Here is a 17,304-nt window from a genome sequence, read left to right as displayed (position 1 = left end):
TCCTTGGCAGCCCAAATATAAACCAATGGCCTGGCATGTCCCCGTAGGACTCCTGGGCCCCTCACCCCGTGAGCACCAGGGCTGAGCTCACTTCAGCATGCCCGTGGAGGCAAGGATGGCTGCTAGGTGCTGCCCACTCCATCTCCACTCATAGCCGCCCCATGTGACAGAGCAGAACTGTCTCGTAGGGTTTTCTCTTTTTTTGGCTGTACTTTTTACGAGAGCAGCTCGCCAAGCCTTTCTCCTGCAGAGCCGCTGTCTCCTCCCTTTGGTTAGCAGCCCGTCATTTAACCATTGTACCACTGGGCTCCTTGGAAGTATGAAAGGTACTCAGAACTTTACGAAACTCCGCAAATGTATCTCCCGGCCTGCATTTGCCTAAAGTACAACTGGCTTCTCTGAGTGCATTTATTGTTAAAAATGATCTCCACCTTAAAGTAAAACAAGGACTAAAGCAAACAGCCATAGGATATTCTGTCCTGTGACTCTCTAGGTGTTTCAAATGATTGCCAGCCAGAGTGCTGTGTTTTCTCTCCCTGAGATATCTGCATAATTGCTTCAATTCTCCCTTCCCTTCTACGGTCAGATGACACTCCAAGGAAAAGCCTTAGCCAAAGTGTTCAAATACAAATCGAATAAGGGGCATGAAATTAAAATGCCGTAGTTGTCTTTTTGAGCAGATAAAAAGTAAATATTTTATTTCAAGGACAAAACCGCTGTTGGGGGAAATCTTTATTCTCATATGTTTGAGAATATCTTGTGGAGTCTGTCCTTGCCCTGGTCCCAGCCGGGAGTGGCATCTTAATGACCAAATTCCCTGCAGGTGGGCTCCCTGGGGGACCAAATTCCCTGCAGGTGGGCTCCCTGGGGCCTTCATTCAGCACCACATATTCGTAAGGTCTCTGTCTTTTAAAAACTGGGAATTTCACCTGGCTTTTGCCACACATCCCACAAACAGTGTTGCCGCATTTTATTGCAAATAGCAAATTGGATTTCTAATCCTGTTCTCCTTGAATGTGTGCCTTTCCCTGAAGAAAGCACTTGGGCCACTTACTCTCCTCATCAGTGGAGCAGAGTGAAACCCAGTGTGGCCTAACCCACCTTCTTAGGCCTCACCTCTCAATTTAGATTTTAATTGTGGCACTCCACCTTAGAAGCAATGATGGCTCAGCCCTTGGTCCCCTCCCTCCGGGCAGAATTGTGAAATTCGGGCCTTGCTATTTCCCACTGGGTGCTAGGGACTTTGGGGGCGTTTGGAACGGCAGAGCTGTGCCAACAACTCCTATCAGTTTATTCTCTCTGACAGCTGAGAAAAGATGGGTACAGTTGCCACAGCAACTCGTACGTGCCATTACACTGCATTTAGGACATAAAATGCCTGGTCTGGTCTAAAAACCTCTTTTGCTCTGTTAGCTGCAAAGGGGCTATTTGAGGGTTGATAGACTCCAAACATCTGATTTTCCTTACTTTCTGGCACCACAAGATATTCGAGGCTCGTCTTGTGTTTTTCCTGTTCCAACCGTAGAATGAGCTGCCTTCCAAGGAGCTCAGGTTCCTGTCGTTGGAGGATAATATTAGAAACCAAGAACTGGGCACTAGGTGTGCTCAGTGCTACTGCGTTGTTGTTCTCCTAGGCCCTCTGAGTGGCCAGAGTGAGAAAACGCACATGCGTCTGCTAACCAGGGCGCACACATATCCGTACTTATTTCTGTATCTGTCTGTATGCGTATTGCAATAAATACGGGTGCTGTATCCAACTCGAATCCAGCACCTCTGGGTTCATTCTTGTCTTCCCCTTGTTCCTCTGTGGCTTCTTTCTCTGACACCTGGCACCCACTGTGTACACAGATAAATGTGTATTTGCTTATTTGTTTAGCCCTCATACACGAGAAGTAATTTCAGAATTATTGGAACATCACCGTCAGTCTACGTTCCTTTCCTTTTTAATGTCTCTCCTCTCCAGCCACCATGCTGTTAACCATTGGTATTTCGGTGAATTTTGACATAATAAATGTGTTGCTTTCTTTATGTTTGAGTTAAAATAGGAACAAAATCTTGAGGAATTCCCTTAAAAGCTTGATTTGTTTGTTTGTTATGACTGGCTTTGGGCATCACCTCCTTTAGGCTGGGCCTGAAGTCACACACACATAGTCCTATTGTTGCTGTTAGGTGCCCGTCGAGTCGGTTCCGACTCACAGTGACCCTACACACAACAGAAACAGGCACACGGGGGTGCAGATTCCTAAAAGGGGGAAAATGGAGCCTCCCCAGATTTCTTTCTCCACATTTTCTTGAAAGGCGGCTCCTGTGGCCCACATCAGGGTGCCTTTTCTGCCAGCTGTGTTCCACCTTCCTCTGGATAGAGCCTGACTTAGGAGGGAGGAAGGAGAACTGGTTCCTTACTCTTTTATTTTAATTATTGTTATTGAAAATATACACAGCAAAACACACCAATTCAGCTATTTCTATATGTACAATTCAGTGACATTGATTACATTCTTCAAGTTGTGTGACCATGTTCGCCCTCCTTTTCCAGATTGTTCCTCCCCCATTAACATAAACGTCCTGCTCCCAAGCTTCCTATCTAAACTTTCCGGGTTGCTACTGTCAATCTGATCCTCTTTAAAAGAGCACAATGCTCAAGGCAGACATTCTTCACTAATTAACCTAAACTCTTTTTATTTTCTTCTACTCTTTCCTATAGGGTCACTATGAGTTGGAACTGACTTGATGGCAACAGGTTTGGGTTTTTGTTGTTGTTGTTGTTTGGTTTAAAGACTTCAGGGAATATTTTCGGTCTGTGGTTTAAAGATTTTCTCAGGGCAGTAATTTCAGGGGTCCATCTACCCTCCATGGCTCCAGAAAGTTTGGATTCCATTAGAATTTGAAATTATGTTTTACATTTTTTCTCCCCTTTTGATCAGGATTCTCCTACACACTCTTTGATCAAAATGTTCACTAGTGGTAGCCAGGCACCATCCAGTTCTGTTCTCATCGCAAACTAGGCAGTTAGTTGTTCATGGAGGCAATTAACCACACATTCCGTTTCCTCCTCTTGTTCCTGACTCTCCTTCCTCTGTTGCTCCACGTGAAGGGTCCTCACTCTTGTCCAGTTACTATTCATGTCTTCCTCAGCCTCGTCTTTTCTGTTGTAGGGCCAGAGGCACTGCCTACTTTCCAGCTAACTTCTGGCTCTCAAGCCCTCACATGCCGAGAGCTCTTCCTACATCCCTGATGCAGCAAGTTATTCTGAACGCAGGGGCCTGAGATGACAGGTGCTCTAGTCCTCTCTTCCCCATCAAGTGTCTCCTCATTGGTGGTCAAACTTTGCAATCGGACTCGAGAATTTCAAATTCCTTGTCTGGCATCTAAGACAATTAAGGCCCAGAAAGGCTAAATTTATGAAATAACCTCACGTGTTTAGAAGCACATGGCTACATAAGAAGCTGATCTAGACTCGAGGTGACCAGCACTGGACTGAGAGAGAGAGGGAGTGGGTTTCCTTAGCTGAGGGGCACAGGGATTTATAATCATTTGCAATCTAAATTTCATCTTGAAATCTCTGAAAAGTACCAGCCTATAGACCAAAAAACTACTTAAAATTCTTTGCCCATAAAAAAAAAAAAACGAGTTGCCATTGAGTCGACCCCTACTCATGGTGACCCACGTGTGTCAGAGGAGAACTGTGCTCCATAGGATCTTAAGTAGCCGATTTTTCAGAAGTGGATTGCCAGGCCTTTCTTCTGAGGTGCCCCTGGGTAGTCTCTAAGGTCCAATTTTTGGTTAGTGGCCCATGTTGTTGGAATATTCATGAAATTGGGCTGCATCTTTCCTGTTACTGCAAACTGCTAAGGGCGCAGTAGAACCCTTTTGCCTTAGAAAATGAAGTAATCTACCACTTCTAGCCACGGCCTCTCAACTCAAACGTCCTTCCCTAGAACCTTGTGTTTGGATACAATTTTAAGGTCGTTCTCAAAAGAAAGATACGGAGTCTTTAGAATAATCTCAGAAGCTGACTAAACTTCTGAGGGTTTTGTTGTTTGGTTCTCTTTGAACTTTTCCTTTGCAGAATTTCACACACAAAGGCTATCTTCTCAGAGTCCCAAAGAGGCTCTTGTTTCCCAGATTACATATTCTGCTTAAAGGGCATATCTGTGATTCTAAGGGGAGCCGCCCACTGCTACTTTAGAATTAGAAAAAGAATTAGGGGCTGTACTTGTTGGTCCGTGGCAGCAGCTGAAACGTTATGAGTAACTTCACAAAAAGCCAATTAAATAAACACAAAGATATCTGCTCTTCATCGCTCCCTTTAAATACAGAGAAAGTTGTTTAAAACTTCTCAGACAAGCACAACAACACGCTGCGGATGGGGAGATAAGACAGCCCTCTCTCGGACTTGTGAATAAACGCCTGTTTTTGGAACCCGCTTATGCAGCTATTCGGGGCAGGAGGAGGCTTGCTCATGGGAAGAGGGTGCCTTTTGTACCCTGAGTTTCGCTGGGCAGTTTTCCTCCTGGGACTGAACCCCTCTCTCGATGACATCGCTGTTTTCCCCCACCTGCCTGTGACCTCATGCCTCCAGACACACTCCCACAGAGGGCGGGCAGTTGAGGTAACCAAAAGCCTAGAAGCTGCTCCTGATGTTGACTTCCCGGGAGTTTCCAGAACCTTCTTGTTGGCCTGGAACCTCCCCCCTTCCTGTGAGCACTGTTGGGAAGGCCCGTCTCCCACTGCGGGAGCAGGCCATGAGAGGTGGGTAAGGGAGATGCCAGGCCACACCTGGGGCAGAGTGGGAGATAGGTGCTGTGTCCCCGCTTTGGGCAGGTTCTGCCTGTCTGGGTGTGGGATGGTAAGCTAGAAGTGATGGACCATCATGTCACCGGAAGGCCCTGGCTGGGGCCCCAGGAGAGGGACGGGAGGCTGCCGCTTAGTGCTACTGTTGTGTGCTGTCGAGTGGACTCTGACACACAGTGATCCCATGTGCAGAGTGGGCCTGCCCCTTGGGCTTCCTGGGCTACAATCTTCACAGAAGCAGATCGCCAGGCCTTTTTCCCTCGGAGCTGCTGGGTGGGTCTGAGCCCTTGATCTTTCGGTTAGCAGCCAAGCACCAACAGGGCTCCTTGTAGCTTAGCAATGGGCTCTAATATTATTACCCGCTGTTGTCATGTTGACTGTGACTCATGGCGACCCCACGTGTGTCAGAGAACTGTGCTCCACAGGGTTTTCAGTGGCTGATTTTTCAGGCGTATGTCACCAGGCCTGTCTTCTGAGGTGCCTCCGGTGCACTCGAATCTCCAACCTTTTGGTTAGAAGCTGAGCACTTAACCATTTATATCACCCAGTGCTGGGCTCTAGGGGGCCAACGGGCCCTCTGGGTTTTGTTTGCTTCTGTGTGGCCTGCCTAGCTTAGGTCAAGAAAAAGGATGAGGGTCCAATAGAGCCTGTCTCTACCCAAGTACAAGCTGCTTTGTACCTCGCTTCAGGGCTGGGGTGGGCCAGCCGGAGCGGTGCCCGAATCTGCCCTCTCGTTCCTCCGCTGCCTTCTCCTGGTCAACCCACCCCCACGCCTTCTAAGCAAGGGTGGGTATCTGTGTGCGTGTGTGCATGATATGATTTTTTATTGTGGTAAAATACTTGTAAGCTAAAATTTGCCATTTTGACAGTTTCTAAGTGTACAGCTCAGTGGCATTACTTACACTTTCGACACATACAGCCATCACCACCACATTTCCAAAGCTTTTTCATCACCCTGAACAGAAAGCCCACACTCCTTAAGCGATGACTCTCCTTCTCTCTCTCCCCAGCCTGTTGTCGGCTGCCGTCAAGTTGATTCCGACTCAGGATGTGTGCACAGTAGAACTGCTCTGTAGGGTTTTCAAGGCTGTGACCTTTCAGAAGCAGAGCACCAGGCCTGTCTTCTGAGGCACCTCTGGGTGTGTTCAAACCACCAACCTTTAGGCTAGTAGTCGAGTGTGTAACAATTTGTGCCACCCAGGGACTCCTGGTGACCTCTGGCCTTTCTGTCTGTGCGTTTACCTATTCTATATGTTTTATGTATGTGTCCTTTAGTGACTGGCTTCTTTCACTCAACATGTTTTCAAGGTTCACCCAGATCTTAGCATGTATCAGAACTTCATTCCTTTTTGTGGTTAAATAATATTCCAGTGTATGTACTCTACAGTTGGTCTATCCATGCATCTGTTGCTGGACATTTAGGCTCTTTCCACCATTTGGCTATTGTGAATAGCGCTGCAGTGAACATTGGTGTTCACTTTTTGTGTTCTTGTTTTCAGTTCCTTTTGATATGTACACAGACGTGGCATTGCTGGTAGTTCTCTGTTTAACTTTTTGAGGGGCTGCCAAACTTCTCCACAAAGGCTGCCCCATTTTACATTCCCACCAGCAATGTTTAAGGGTTCCAATTCTTCCACGCCCTTGCCAATGCTTACTATTGTCCTTTTTTTTTTTTTTTTAATTATTATAGCCATTCTAGTGGGTGTGAAGTGGTAACTCATTGTAGTTTTGATTTGCACTTGCCCAATGATTCAAAAAAACAAACCAAACCCACAGCTGTGTAGTTGATTCCTACTCATAGTGACCCTATAGGACAGAGTAGAACTGCCCATAGGGTTTCCAAGGCTGTAATCTTTACGGAGACAGACTGCCACATCTTTCTCCTGTGGAGCAGCTGATGGGTTCCAACTGCCGACGATTTGGTTGGCAGCCGAGCGCTTTAACCACTGCACCACCGGAGATCTGCCCAGTGATTAGGGAAGTCAAAATTTCAGTAGAGGACTTGTTTTATCACGTACCTCACACTGTGCTAGGCACGAGAGTATTTTAAAAAATTATAAAGAAACAGTTTCTGTCCCAGGTATCTCACAGAGTTTACAATCTGTAGAATTGTTTTGGAGGAAATCCACGCTACCGGGACTGCAGCTGTTTTGAAATCACGTGCGCTTGGCCTGCACCCAAACTGCCGTCAGTGTTGGTTTTTTCCCAGTCTCTGATCCGTTGACTGCCTGATAAGAGTGTTCCTGGGTAACCGGCTGGTGAGCCACCTCAGAGAGAAAAGCCAGGGGAGAAACCAAACACACCCTCACAGGCAAGAGAACAGAGTTCACTTTGCCAGCCCCAACTCCCCCAGTTTCACCCTAGTCGTGGGTTGCAGGTGACTGTTCCCGAGGAGGCTGGCCCCTGCAGGTGCTGAGCAGGTAGAATCTCTCCTGCATTGATTTCCAAGGGGCTTCCTACCCAGGGAATACCCAGCCTGCCAGACCACCAGTCTCTGACACACTTCAGCCCTGAGATTTATTGAGCTTTTGCCTGAGGGTGGAAATCATTTCCACTGTGTGAGTCTCCCATTGCTATAGAATGAGGGAGGTTGAAGTTTGGGTTATAAATCGAGCCTTGCAGACTTCAGTACATTGTCCTCCAAGGTGCCTCCATCCTGGTCTCTGGTACCCTGGCCTCCACTCAAAGGCCTGGACGGTGACACCTGCTCTGATGGCTGGCACAGCGCAAAGGAGCAGAAACGAAAGAGAGCAACCCAACCTGTCAACATCCTGCTGGGCCTTTTCCACGGGTACCCTTTCTGCTCCCCTTGAAATCTGGGGTAGAAGGAAAGAAGCAAAGTAAAAGGAGCAGAAGAAAAGTCAAGGAAAGACTGACCCCATGGAATTTGTGGTGTGGGCTCTCCTCCCCACGTGCCCCCCACCCCCTGAAGTTGTGGGAAGGCATTTCCAGCCTCAGTGCTGGGCCAGGCTCTGCCTCAGCCTCTTCACTTACGGTGGCCTGCCTGGAGACAGGCTGGTCTATAGGGCGGGGGCAGTGGCTGCGTGTTCCCTTGGCCCCATCCCAGAGGCCACCTGAGACGTTCCATTCGCTCATTCTTTCAGTCCCCTGCAATCATGCATCTCTGGTTGGACCTGTGAAATGGTGACATGCTTGGCTACTAACCGAAAGGCTGGAGATTCGAACCCACCCAGAGGTGCCTCAGAAGAAAGGCCTGGGGATCTACTTCTGAAAAATCAGCCAATAAAACCCCGTGGAGCACAGTTCTACTCTGACACTCAGGGTCGCCATGACTGCTTGTTTTGTTTTTCTGTTTGGTTTGGGGCTGCACCAAGCACAGCAGCTGATCTGCCTTGCTGAAGGGGAAGAAGAAGGACGGCTCGCCCCGCCCTGGTCTGCTCCTGCATTTTCTGGGGTCACCTTCCCCTTAAAAGCCCCTGTCTCTGACTGTACTCGGTGACCCTGCAGGTCGACGATGGGGTCTTTCCCTCTGTTGCTACGTTGTCCGTCTGTCCGTCCGTCCAGCCATCCATTCACCCTCGGCAGATATCTTTTGCTGACCTGACACCATGATGAGCACGGGGATCACAGTTCTGGGAGTCCACAGTCTAGTGGAAGACAGGCGTAGGGAGAGTGTCGGGGGGGCAGGAAGGCGTGAAAGAGGATTCTTCAGAGCTGTGAGGGTGAAGGGTCAGCAACCCGAGAGCCCTTGGCTGGGTGGACGGGTGCTGGGATTCAGCATCACGGGGAAGGGGCCACCAGGAGGGCAGGTGGGGCACCTTCTCTGGGCCACCACAGGCGAATGCGGCCGGCGCTGAAGAGTGTGTGAGTACAGCCAGAGTGCGGGATGTAGGGTAGGAGCAGGGCCAGGTGGGGGTGGGGGGCCTGCACCACGCTCTACTCCCAGACCAAGGTGGAGCTACGGAAGAGTCTCGAACTCGGGGGTGACATGCCTGTATTTGCATTTTAGAAAATTAGAAAATTATTCGGCAGACAGGGAGGTTTATTCTGGAGTAAAATAAGGCTAACCACCAGTGGCTGTTGAGCCAGCTCCAGGTCATGGCGTGCCAGCATGTGTCAGCATAGAACTGTGCTCCGTGGGGTTTTTGGTGGCTGACTTTTCAGAAGTAGATCACCAGGCCTTTCTTCCAAGGCACCTCTGGGTGGACTTGAACCTCCAACCTTTCAGTTAGCAGCTGAGTGCATTAACTGTTTGCGCCACCCAAGGACCCCACAAGTAAGACTGTTGTTGGGTGCTGTCGAGTCAATTCTGAGTCATGACAACCCTATAGGACAGAGTAGAACCACCCCATAGGGTTTCCTAGAGATGGTGAAAGCCAGACCTGTCCGTTCTCCTAGCAGGTGGAACGGACAGGTCAGATCTGAGAGCGAATCTAAACAGCCAGGAGTCCACATCTAATCAGTAGGCCGTGAGCTCCTTGGGAGTAGAAACCTGCCTGTCTTCGTGTTTGTAGTGCCTGGTTCTGTGATTACTGTATAGCAGGTCCTGAGTCAGTGTGTGAAGGGTGGATTGCACGGATAAGATTGTAGGTAGCCGAGTGTAAGTGGGGGTGAGAGGGACCGCGAGGATGATCTGCTAGCTCGTGTGACCAGTGGGGAGACTCGAGGGTGCATTGCTTCGAGGCTGAAGGGAAGGTGGCAACAGGAGCGTAAGGGGAAAGGAAGACCCTCAATGAGATGGAATGACACAGTGGCTGCAACAATGGGCTGAGGCATAACAACGATCATGAGGATGGCGCACGGCCAGGCGGTATTTCCTTCTGTTGTATACAGGGTCACTATGAATTGAATTGACTCGATGGCACCTAACAATAACACAACAAGGTAGAAGGGGCATGAGAGGGGCTCTAACCGTGGAGACAAGGTGGGCCCATTGCACAGGTGGGTGCCCTTTCTGGCCATGGTGGAAGATGTACAGCTTGAGGTGGTGGTTTAGGAAGGTGAGGGTCTCCTGGTAAAGAAGGTAGGCCCACCAGCTGAGTTGAGGCAGGGCAGAGCGGGCAGCTCGGGAAGGTGGTGCACCAGGAGGACTCGTTGGAGGCCTGGAAGTCACTGTGATGCTGCGATGGTCCTCAGGAACCAATGCCTTTACTGCACGTGTCCGTCATCATGACTGCTACCCCTTCACAGACACAGTGGCTGTCTCACTCAAGCCTGGGAGACATGGAGTCCCATCTAGTTATATCGACAAATTCACTATGCTGCAAACAACAAGTAATATACTGTCATCTGGAAGCGTTTACCAGATTAGGTCATTTTTCTCCCAAACCTTCAGGAAATCACCTGTGGGTTCTTCAATACTAGTCCTTTGTTGTCGTTGTGTGCCATCATGTTGATTTTCAACTCATAACAACCCCATGTGACAGAGTAGAACTGCCCCTAGAAAACGACAGTTTTCTAGGCAGTAATCTTTATGGGAGCAGATTGCAAAGTCTTTCTCCCACAGAACCACTAGGCGGGTTTGAACCTCCAACCTTTCAGTTAGCACCTGAGTGTTTAACCATTGTGCCACCAGGGCTCCTTCTTGTTAGTTGCCATCAAGTTGGTCCTGACTCATGTCAACCTTACATATAAGAGACCGAAACGTTGCCTTGCCCTGTGCCATCTTCATGATTGCTGGCACGTTTGAGGCTGTTGTGTCAATCCATCTCATGGACACTTTCCCTCTCTTTCACTCACCCTCCACCTTACCAACCACGATGTCCTCTTCTAGCAGTTGGTCTTTCCTGATGACGCGTCCATGAGCAAGACGAAGTTCTCGCCGTCTTGGCTTCTAAGGAGCATTCTGGCTGTACTTCCTCCAAGACTGATCCTAGTCCTTTAATGTCAGTTTAACACTTTTCATCCAGGTCATGGGTGGGGGTACTTTTGACATTGGAGCGTTGTTTGGCTAAACTCATTGTCTTAGTTTCCTAGTGCTGCTGTAACAAAAAAATAAAAGTGGGTGGCTGTAAAGAACAGTTCTGGAGGCTAAAAGGCCATCCAGATCAGGGTGTCCAGCACGTGGATTCCTTCTATGGGCCTCTCTCCTAGTTTCTGGTGACTGCTGGCGATCATTGCCACTCCTGGGCTTGTAGACTCTTCTTCCCCCATGTGTGTCTGTGTGTCTCTGCTGCTCTTTTTATAAGACACCACTCAGAAATGATTAGGTTTTGCACCCACCGTACTCAAGTATGACTCATTAACGTAAGAAAAGAAAGCCCCTATTTCCAAATACCATCATATTTATAGGTACAGGAGTTATTGTTGTTGCTATTAGGTGCTGTCAAGTTGATTTCCCACTCATAGGGACCCCATAACTTCCACATAACTTTTTGGAGAACACAATTCAATCCATCACACTCTTTCTCTCTTCAACTATCCAGGATAGGAATGAAAGTTCCACACAACAGTAATTTCATCAACTCTGCTGTGGCCATCTGAAAATCCAGAGATTGAGGTCCCCTCTCTCCCAGCTAGTGTGCACATTTCTGAAGGCATTCTCTAAGTGAAGAACTCATGCCTTTCCCCAATATAATTGTGAATTTTGTGTCTTTATTTTTGAACTCTGACGAACAGCCATGCCTCATCCTAGGCCAGTTCCATCTCTAAGCTTCTCTTTTCTTATCTAGAGTGAGGGTCTCAGCCTAGATGCCTTCAAGAGCTAACATATTATATTAAAAACCAAATCCATTGCTGTCAAGTCAATTTGGACTCCTAGCAACCCTATAAGACAGAGCGGAATTGCCCCATAGGGTTTCCAGGGCTGTAAATCTTCATGGAAGCAGACTGGTAGGTTCCAACTGCGGACCTCTCAGTTAGCACCCAAGTGCTCCTTCGTCTCATTTAGTTCGGTGTTTATTATACATATGTTGGCTCTTCATTGCTCGGGACTGACCTGACATGATATATTCCACATCATGAGATAATTCTGTTTTTTTAAAAAGAAAAGGTCCCGATTTGGTTAAGGAAACAGGGCTGTGGGAAAGCAATGCTATTTTCAGCAATAGTTAAAAGGCTCACATCTGAGGTTTGTTTTCAGCATTTTCACTCCTGTGTCTCATTTGCAGCTCTTTATGGCACTCTGTTTGAGAAGAATAAGGAGGCTGCCTTTGCAAATTACCGCCTGTGGGAGGCGCTGGGGTTCGTCATTGCATTTGGATATAGCACATATTTATGTGTCTACACCAAACTCTACATCCTGCTAGGAATCCTGATTGTGACTATGGTGGCTTATGGAACTGTTGAGTGTCTAGAGGCCAAGACCCAGATCAAGCCACTTGCTAAAGAGCAGACAAACCAAGCACAGGAAGAAGAAGAAATGCAAACAAAAATGTGATGGCAACAACTGTTGTGGCAGGTGAACTAAGAAAATATCGGCACAAGCGTTTTATTTGAAGATGCCTCAGAGAATACAGGTGATTCTCCACAACTATTCAGCAATATTTGGCCATTCTGAAGGCCTTATGTAATTTCACTGTCCATGTGATACTTTTTTCTATTATAACTAATTATCTGTTCACTGTCTTGTCCATAGAGATCAAAGGTACACATGCAGGTATCAGTTAGTTTAATTTCAGATGCAAGCTTTTACAAGAGAAAGAAACTCAGGGTACAATCAGCCAGTTAGAACTTGCTTAAAATTGTACAGTTATACTTGTTTTTGTTGTTGTTATTTTTGTTTTTTTAAGAAGTGAAATACTGCTTAAAATAATATAGTCTAACACCATAATTCTACAGATGAATAAACTGATGTCCACCAAAGTCAATTAACTTTACCTCACAAAGTCAGCAGGTGACGTAGCTGGGACTAGCATTTATGCCTCTTGAAATTTATAGATTGTGAGTTTCTAAATAAATGCAATTATATTATGGGCTCACTTTCTGTTCAAATACTTTTATTCTAAGTCCTCATCTGGATCACACACACGAAATGATTTCATCAAAGAAGTGATTTAGAAGGTTGTAGATCATTGGATGGTGCAAACAGTGAATGTGCTTGGCTGCTAACTGAAAGGTTGGAGGTTCAAGTCCACCCAAAGGTACTCCGAAGAAAGGCCTGGTGATCTTTCTGAAAAATCAGCCCCTGAAACCCCTATGGAGCCCAGCTCTGCTCTGACACACACGGGGTTGCCATGGGGTGGAGCTGACTCCAAGGTGGAAATTGGGTTGTTGGAGGTTGTTCTTAGTCATCTAGGGCCGCTGTAACAGAAATACCACAAGTAGATGGCCTTAACAGAGAGAAATTTATTCTCTCACAGTCTAGTAGGCTAGAAGTCCAAACTCAGGCCATCAGCTCCAGGGGAAGGCGCTTTCTCTCTGTCGGCCTTCTCATCAGTCTTCCCTCAGACTAGGAGCTTTGGATCCCAGCTCCAAAGGACGTGCTCTGCTTCCGGTACTGCCTTCTTGGTGGTACGAGGTCCCCCTGTCTCTCTGTTCACGTCTCTCTCTTATATCTCAGAAGAGATTGCCTCAAGACACAATTCAATTTTGTAGATTGAGTCCTGCCTCACTAACACAACTGGCGCCCATTCTACCTCATTAACACCGTAGAGGCAAGATTTACAACATACAGGAAAATCACACAATACCGGCAATCATGGCCCAGCCAAATTGACACACACTTTTTTGGGGGGGACATAATTTAATCCCTGACAAAGGTCTTCCAGAATAATTTCAGCTAGGATATTTTATGTAACCTATTTTCATGATAAAATTGGACCTAGAGACTGTTAGATGTTACATGTCCATCCTTACAGTCAAAACCCACATTCATCATGACAGCTATCCTTTGTCATCCCTCATCTTCTTTAACAGCCCTGTGGTGCTGGTCCTGAGGACACTGCCACCCTTTGGGCCCTTCTTCACTTCTCATGCTCACGTCCTCTGGTGCCTCTCAATCAGGCCTCCCTGATTTTTGTTCCTCTTTTCTCCTTTCACTCCAAGATGCTTTCATCCACTCTTTCCTCTCCCGTTCACTCCCTTTCCCTCAGGCTCCCTCTAGTCCTGTGTGATTTGTCCTTCTCGTTTCTCCTTGGCTGTGGACAGTCCTCTACTGGCCCCTAGCCTCCACCCAGCCTAGTACTCCTCCAGTCCTGAGCATTGCTCCCATCAGGTCATAAAACCAAACCAGTTGCCGTCGAGTCGACCCCCAACTCATGGCGACCCCTCATGTGTCAGAGTAGAAATACACTCCATAGGGTTTTCAAGGTTGTGACATTTTGGAAGTAGATCTCCAGGCCTATCTTCCAAAGTGCCTTTGGGTGGACTTGAACCTCCTTTTCGTTAGCAGCCAAGTATGTTAACTGTCTGTCCCATCCAGAGACTCCCTCTGCACTTTAGGGTTTCTCTTTTTCTGACCTCTAACCCCCAGACTCTCAGCGCCTCAGACACCCAGAGCCCATGCCAAGTCAGCCAGTCTGGGGAGCCTGGGCACCAGCAATGCTTGAAAGCTCCCCAAGTGTCTGAAAGTGTAGCCAATGTGGGAGCCTAATGTGTCATTGTTTTAAATCCTATTTCTCTTGTTCTTGCAACAGCGTGCTCATATAGGTGCTCCATATAAAGTACATTGTAAAGAGTTGAGAACTTTAAAAAATTATTGTGGTTATATATATAGAGAGAGAGAGAGAGAGCCTGGTGGCCAATGGTTAGAGTGCATAGCTGCTAACTGAAAGGCCGGCGGTTCAAACCCACCAGCCATTCTATGGGAGAAAGATGCAGCAGTCTGCTTCTGTAAAGATTACGGCCCTGAAACCCCGTGGGGCAGTTTTGCTCTGTCCCATAGGGTCGCTATGAGAATCAGCTCAATGGCAACGGGTTTCATATAACAATAAATATTAAATTTTTTTTGCCATTTTCTCCATTTTTAGGAGCACAATTCAGTGACATTAATTCCATTCACCATGTTATGCAGCTGTCACCACTATCCGTTTCAGAAGGTTGTCGTCCCCCAAAAGGTTGTCACCCCCAAAAGATTGTCATCCCCCAAAAGGTTGTCATCCCCCAAAAGGTTGTCATCCCCCAAAAGGCTGTCGTCCCCCAAAAGGCTATCATCCCCCAAAAGGTCGTCACCCCCAAAAGGTTGTCATCCCCCAAAAGGTTGTCACCCCCAAAAGGTTGTCATCCTCCAAAAGGTTGTCATCCCCCAAAAGGTCGTCATCCCCCAAAAGGTCGTCATCCCCCAAAAGGTTGTCACCCCCAAAAGGTTGTCATCCCCCAAAAGGTCGTCATCCCCCAAAAGGTCGTCATCCCTCAAACGGACACTCTGTGTTGCTTAAGCAACGGCTCCTCTCCTCCCTGCCCCCCACCCTGCTAACCATGAATAAACTTCTGTCTCCCTCCATTTGCCTCTCCTAGATATTTCATATAATCGGGAACATATAATATTTGTCCTTTTGTATATAAAAAAAAAAAAACTGAGAATAAAAAAAAGAATTTCTAGGATTAAAGATCTTTCACTATTAGAATTAATATTATTACTGCGGTTCAGGGCTGTGACATCACAGGATCCCATTGCCCGTTGGACACCATGAGACAACATTTGAAAAACAACTTCTCTAACATCCAGACAACTAGCAAAACTCCAATCCTGAATAAATCACCATCCTAGCTGCCATATCTAGGCTGCCCAGACCTCTGGGACAAACTCAGACAACTTAGCAGTTGGTATCTTAGTAAATCCCGGCCTCCAGCCTCGGCCAGGCCCTCAAGCTGAGCAGCTGTAGCTGCGTGGATCCCACCCTGGCAAACCTGGCCCTTCCTCAGCTTCCGGCCAACCCCTCCCTCAGTGGGGCACACTGATTACCATGTCAAGGCACCAGGTGGGGGCAATTCGCTTCCGCCTGTGCCACTTCCAGACATCCCTACCTTCTGATGTCCCACTCAGTCATTCCTCAGGCACTCTGGTCCCATTTCTCACTCACAATCCTGCTGGACAACTGTTATGGGTTGAATTGTGCCCCCCCAGAAAAAAAAAATTGAAATCCTAGTCCCCAGAACCTCAGAATGTGACCTTATTTGAAACAGGTCTTTGAAGATGTTACCAGTTAACATGGAGCCATGCTGGAGCAGGGTGGCTCCTAATCCAATCTGTCTGGTGTCTTTATAAGAAGACACAGACAGACACACGGGGAGACGGCCCTGTGAAGGCTGAGGCAGAGACTGGAGTGATGCTGCCACAAGCCAAGGAACGCTGGAGCCACTGGAAGCTGAGACAGACTGGAAGGATCTTCCTCTAGTGGCTTTGGAGAGATCATGGCCCTGCTGACACCCTGACTTCTGACTTCTAGGCTCCAGAACGTTGAGTGCACAAATTCCTGCTTCAGTAAGCCCCCAGTTTATAGTACTTTGTTAGGGCAGCCCGAGGACACCCATACAACAACCATTTTCTCCTTCTGCACCTTCAGTAGCACCCTCCCGTGGCCCTCATACAAACAGCCACACAGAAGCATGGCCCTCACTGCCCGAGCCCGGGGCCAGCACTGTCCTCTGCTCTGCAACCCGGCATCCAATCTGCCTCCAGCTCCCGGGGTGCGACTTTTCAAAAATCTTCCAAATCTCTCCTTTCTCTACGGTCACTATTGGTTCATAACCAAATCAACAGTCTTTCCAAAGCGTGAGAATGACACGGAACAGTCCCTTCCCCACAGTCCACCAAAGGCTCTCCGTTTCCTTCAGGATAAAATCCAAACACAGAACCCTGGCATATAGTGCTCTTTGCCCCACATCCCTTATTTTCCCAAAAATACAATTTCTCTTACATCTCTGACTTTGCACTTCCTGCTGCTTTATTAAAATCCCCTTCCCCTGCCCCCACCTGTTTGAGGGCATAACTAATTTAACCCTCAAAATTCACTCATCCTGGGAGGCCTTATTAAAATGGCCCTCCGCCCCACTGGCAGCTCCCCTGCCTGGGTGAGGTGCCCTCTTGTAGTGCTCCAGAGCACTCTGGCACTTAAAACTGTCCCCTGTAGTAACCGGGAACCTTGTCTGTCACCCCAGAGAGCCCAGGGGTGAGAAGGTGGGCAAATGGCACAGCTGAGAGAATATCTGAGTCTGGAGGAGAGTCTGGTAGGGTTCCTCACCCTTACCTCTCCGTTCTTCCCTCCAACTGGCTTTCAGTGCCCTTCGAGGGGCCGGAGACTCAGAACATGTTTCCAGTGGGGGCACTGTGTGGTCCTCCAGGAGTTTTCATAGGGCCAGCCAGGCTCCTTTGCCCTGGTGGCCATGCCCTGGGCTGGGCCAATCCTCCAGCTTCCAGAGGAGACGACAATGGAGGCTGCACAGTGCCCCCAGAGGACAGGGCTGGTCACCGCAGCCTCAGCAGCTGTGCGTGGGCAGGGCGGTGTCTACCCACTCACCAGCGCTGCCCGGTGTTTCATATCCTCCCCTGCCCATGTTTGTAGATGTTCCCAGTTCACTTTGGTTCAGTGCCAATTCATTATCTCTTTTATGAGAGAGCATAAATCTGACTCTCAAGGCTCCCTTACCTTTAGTCCTTAGCCACTCTGT

At 48.0% G+C, this 17,304-nt stretch overlaps 1 protein-coding gene across 2 annotated transcripts in view; it reads left to right on the top strand.

Moving 5' to 3' along the window:
• UNC93A (unc-93 homolog A) overlaps nucleotides 1-12,412 on the top strand; it is a 145,514-nt gene extending 133,102 nt beyond the window's left edge. For both annotated transcript variants that reach the window (XM_049905450.1, XM_049905442.1), the window contains exon 9: nucleotides 11,865-12,412. In XM_049905450.1, coding sequence (XP_049761407.1) covers nucleotides 11,865-12,133 — 269 coding nt within the window. In that variant the 3' untranslated portion in view covers nucleotides 12,134-12,412. The remainder of the gene's footprint in view (nucleotides 1-11,864) is intronic.
• The last annotated feature ends 4,892 nt before the right edge of the window (nucleotides 12,413-17,304 follow it).

This window comes from Elephas maximus, chromosome 1, assembly GCF_024166365.1.
Source record: "Elephas maximus indicus isolate mEleMax1 chromosome 1, mEleMax1 primary haplotype, whole genome shotgun sequence".
Classification (NCBI taxonomy): Eukaryota; Metazoa; Chordata; class Mammalia; order Proboscidea; family Elephantidae; genus Elephas; species Elephas maximus.
This window is presented reverse-complemented; position numbering and strand designations above follow the sequence as displayed.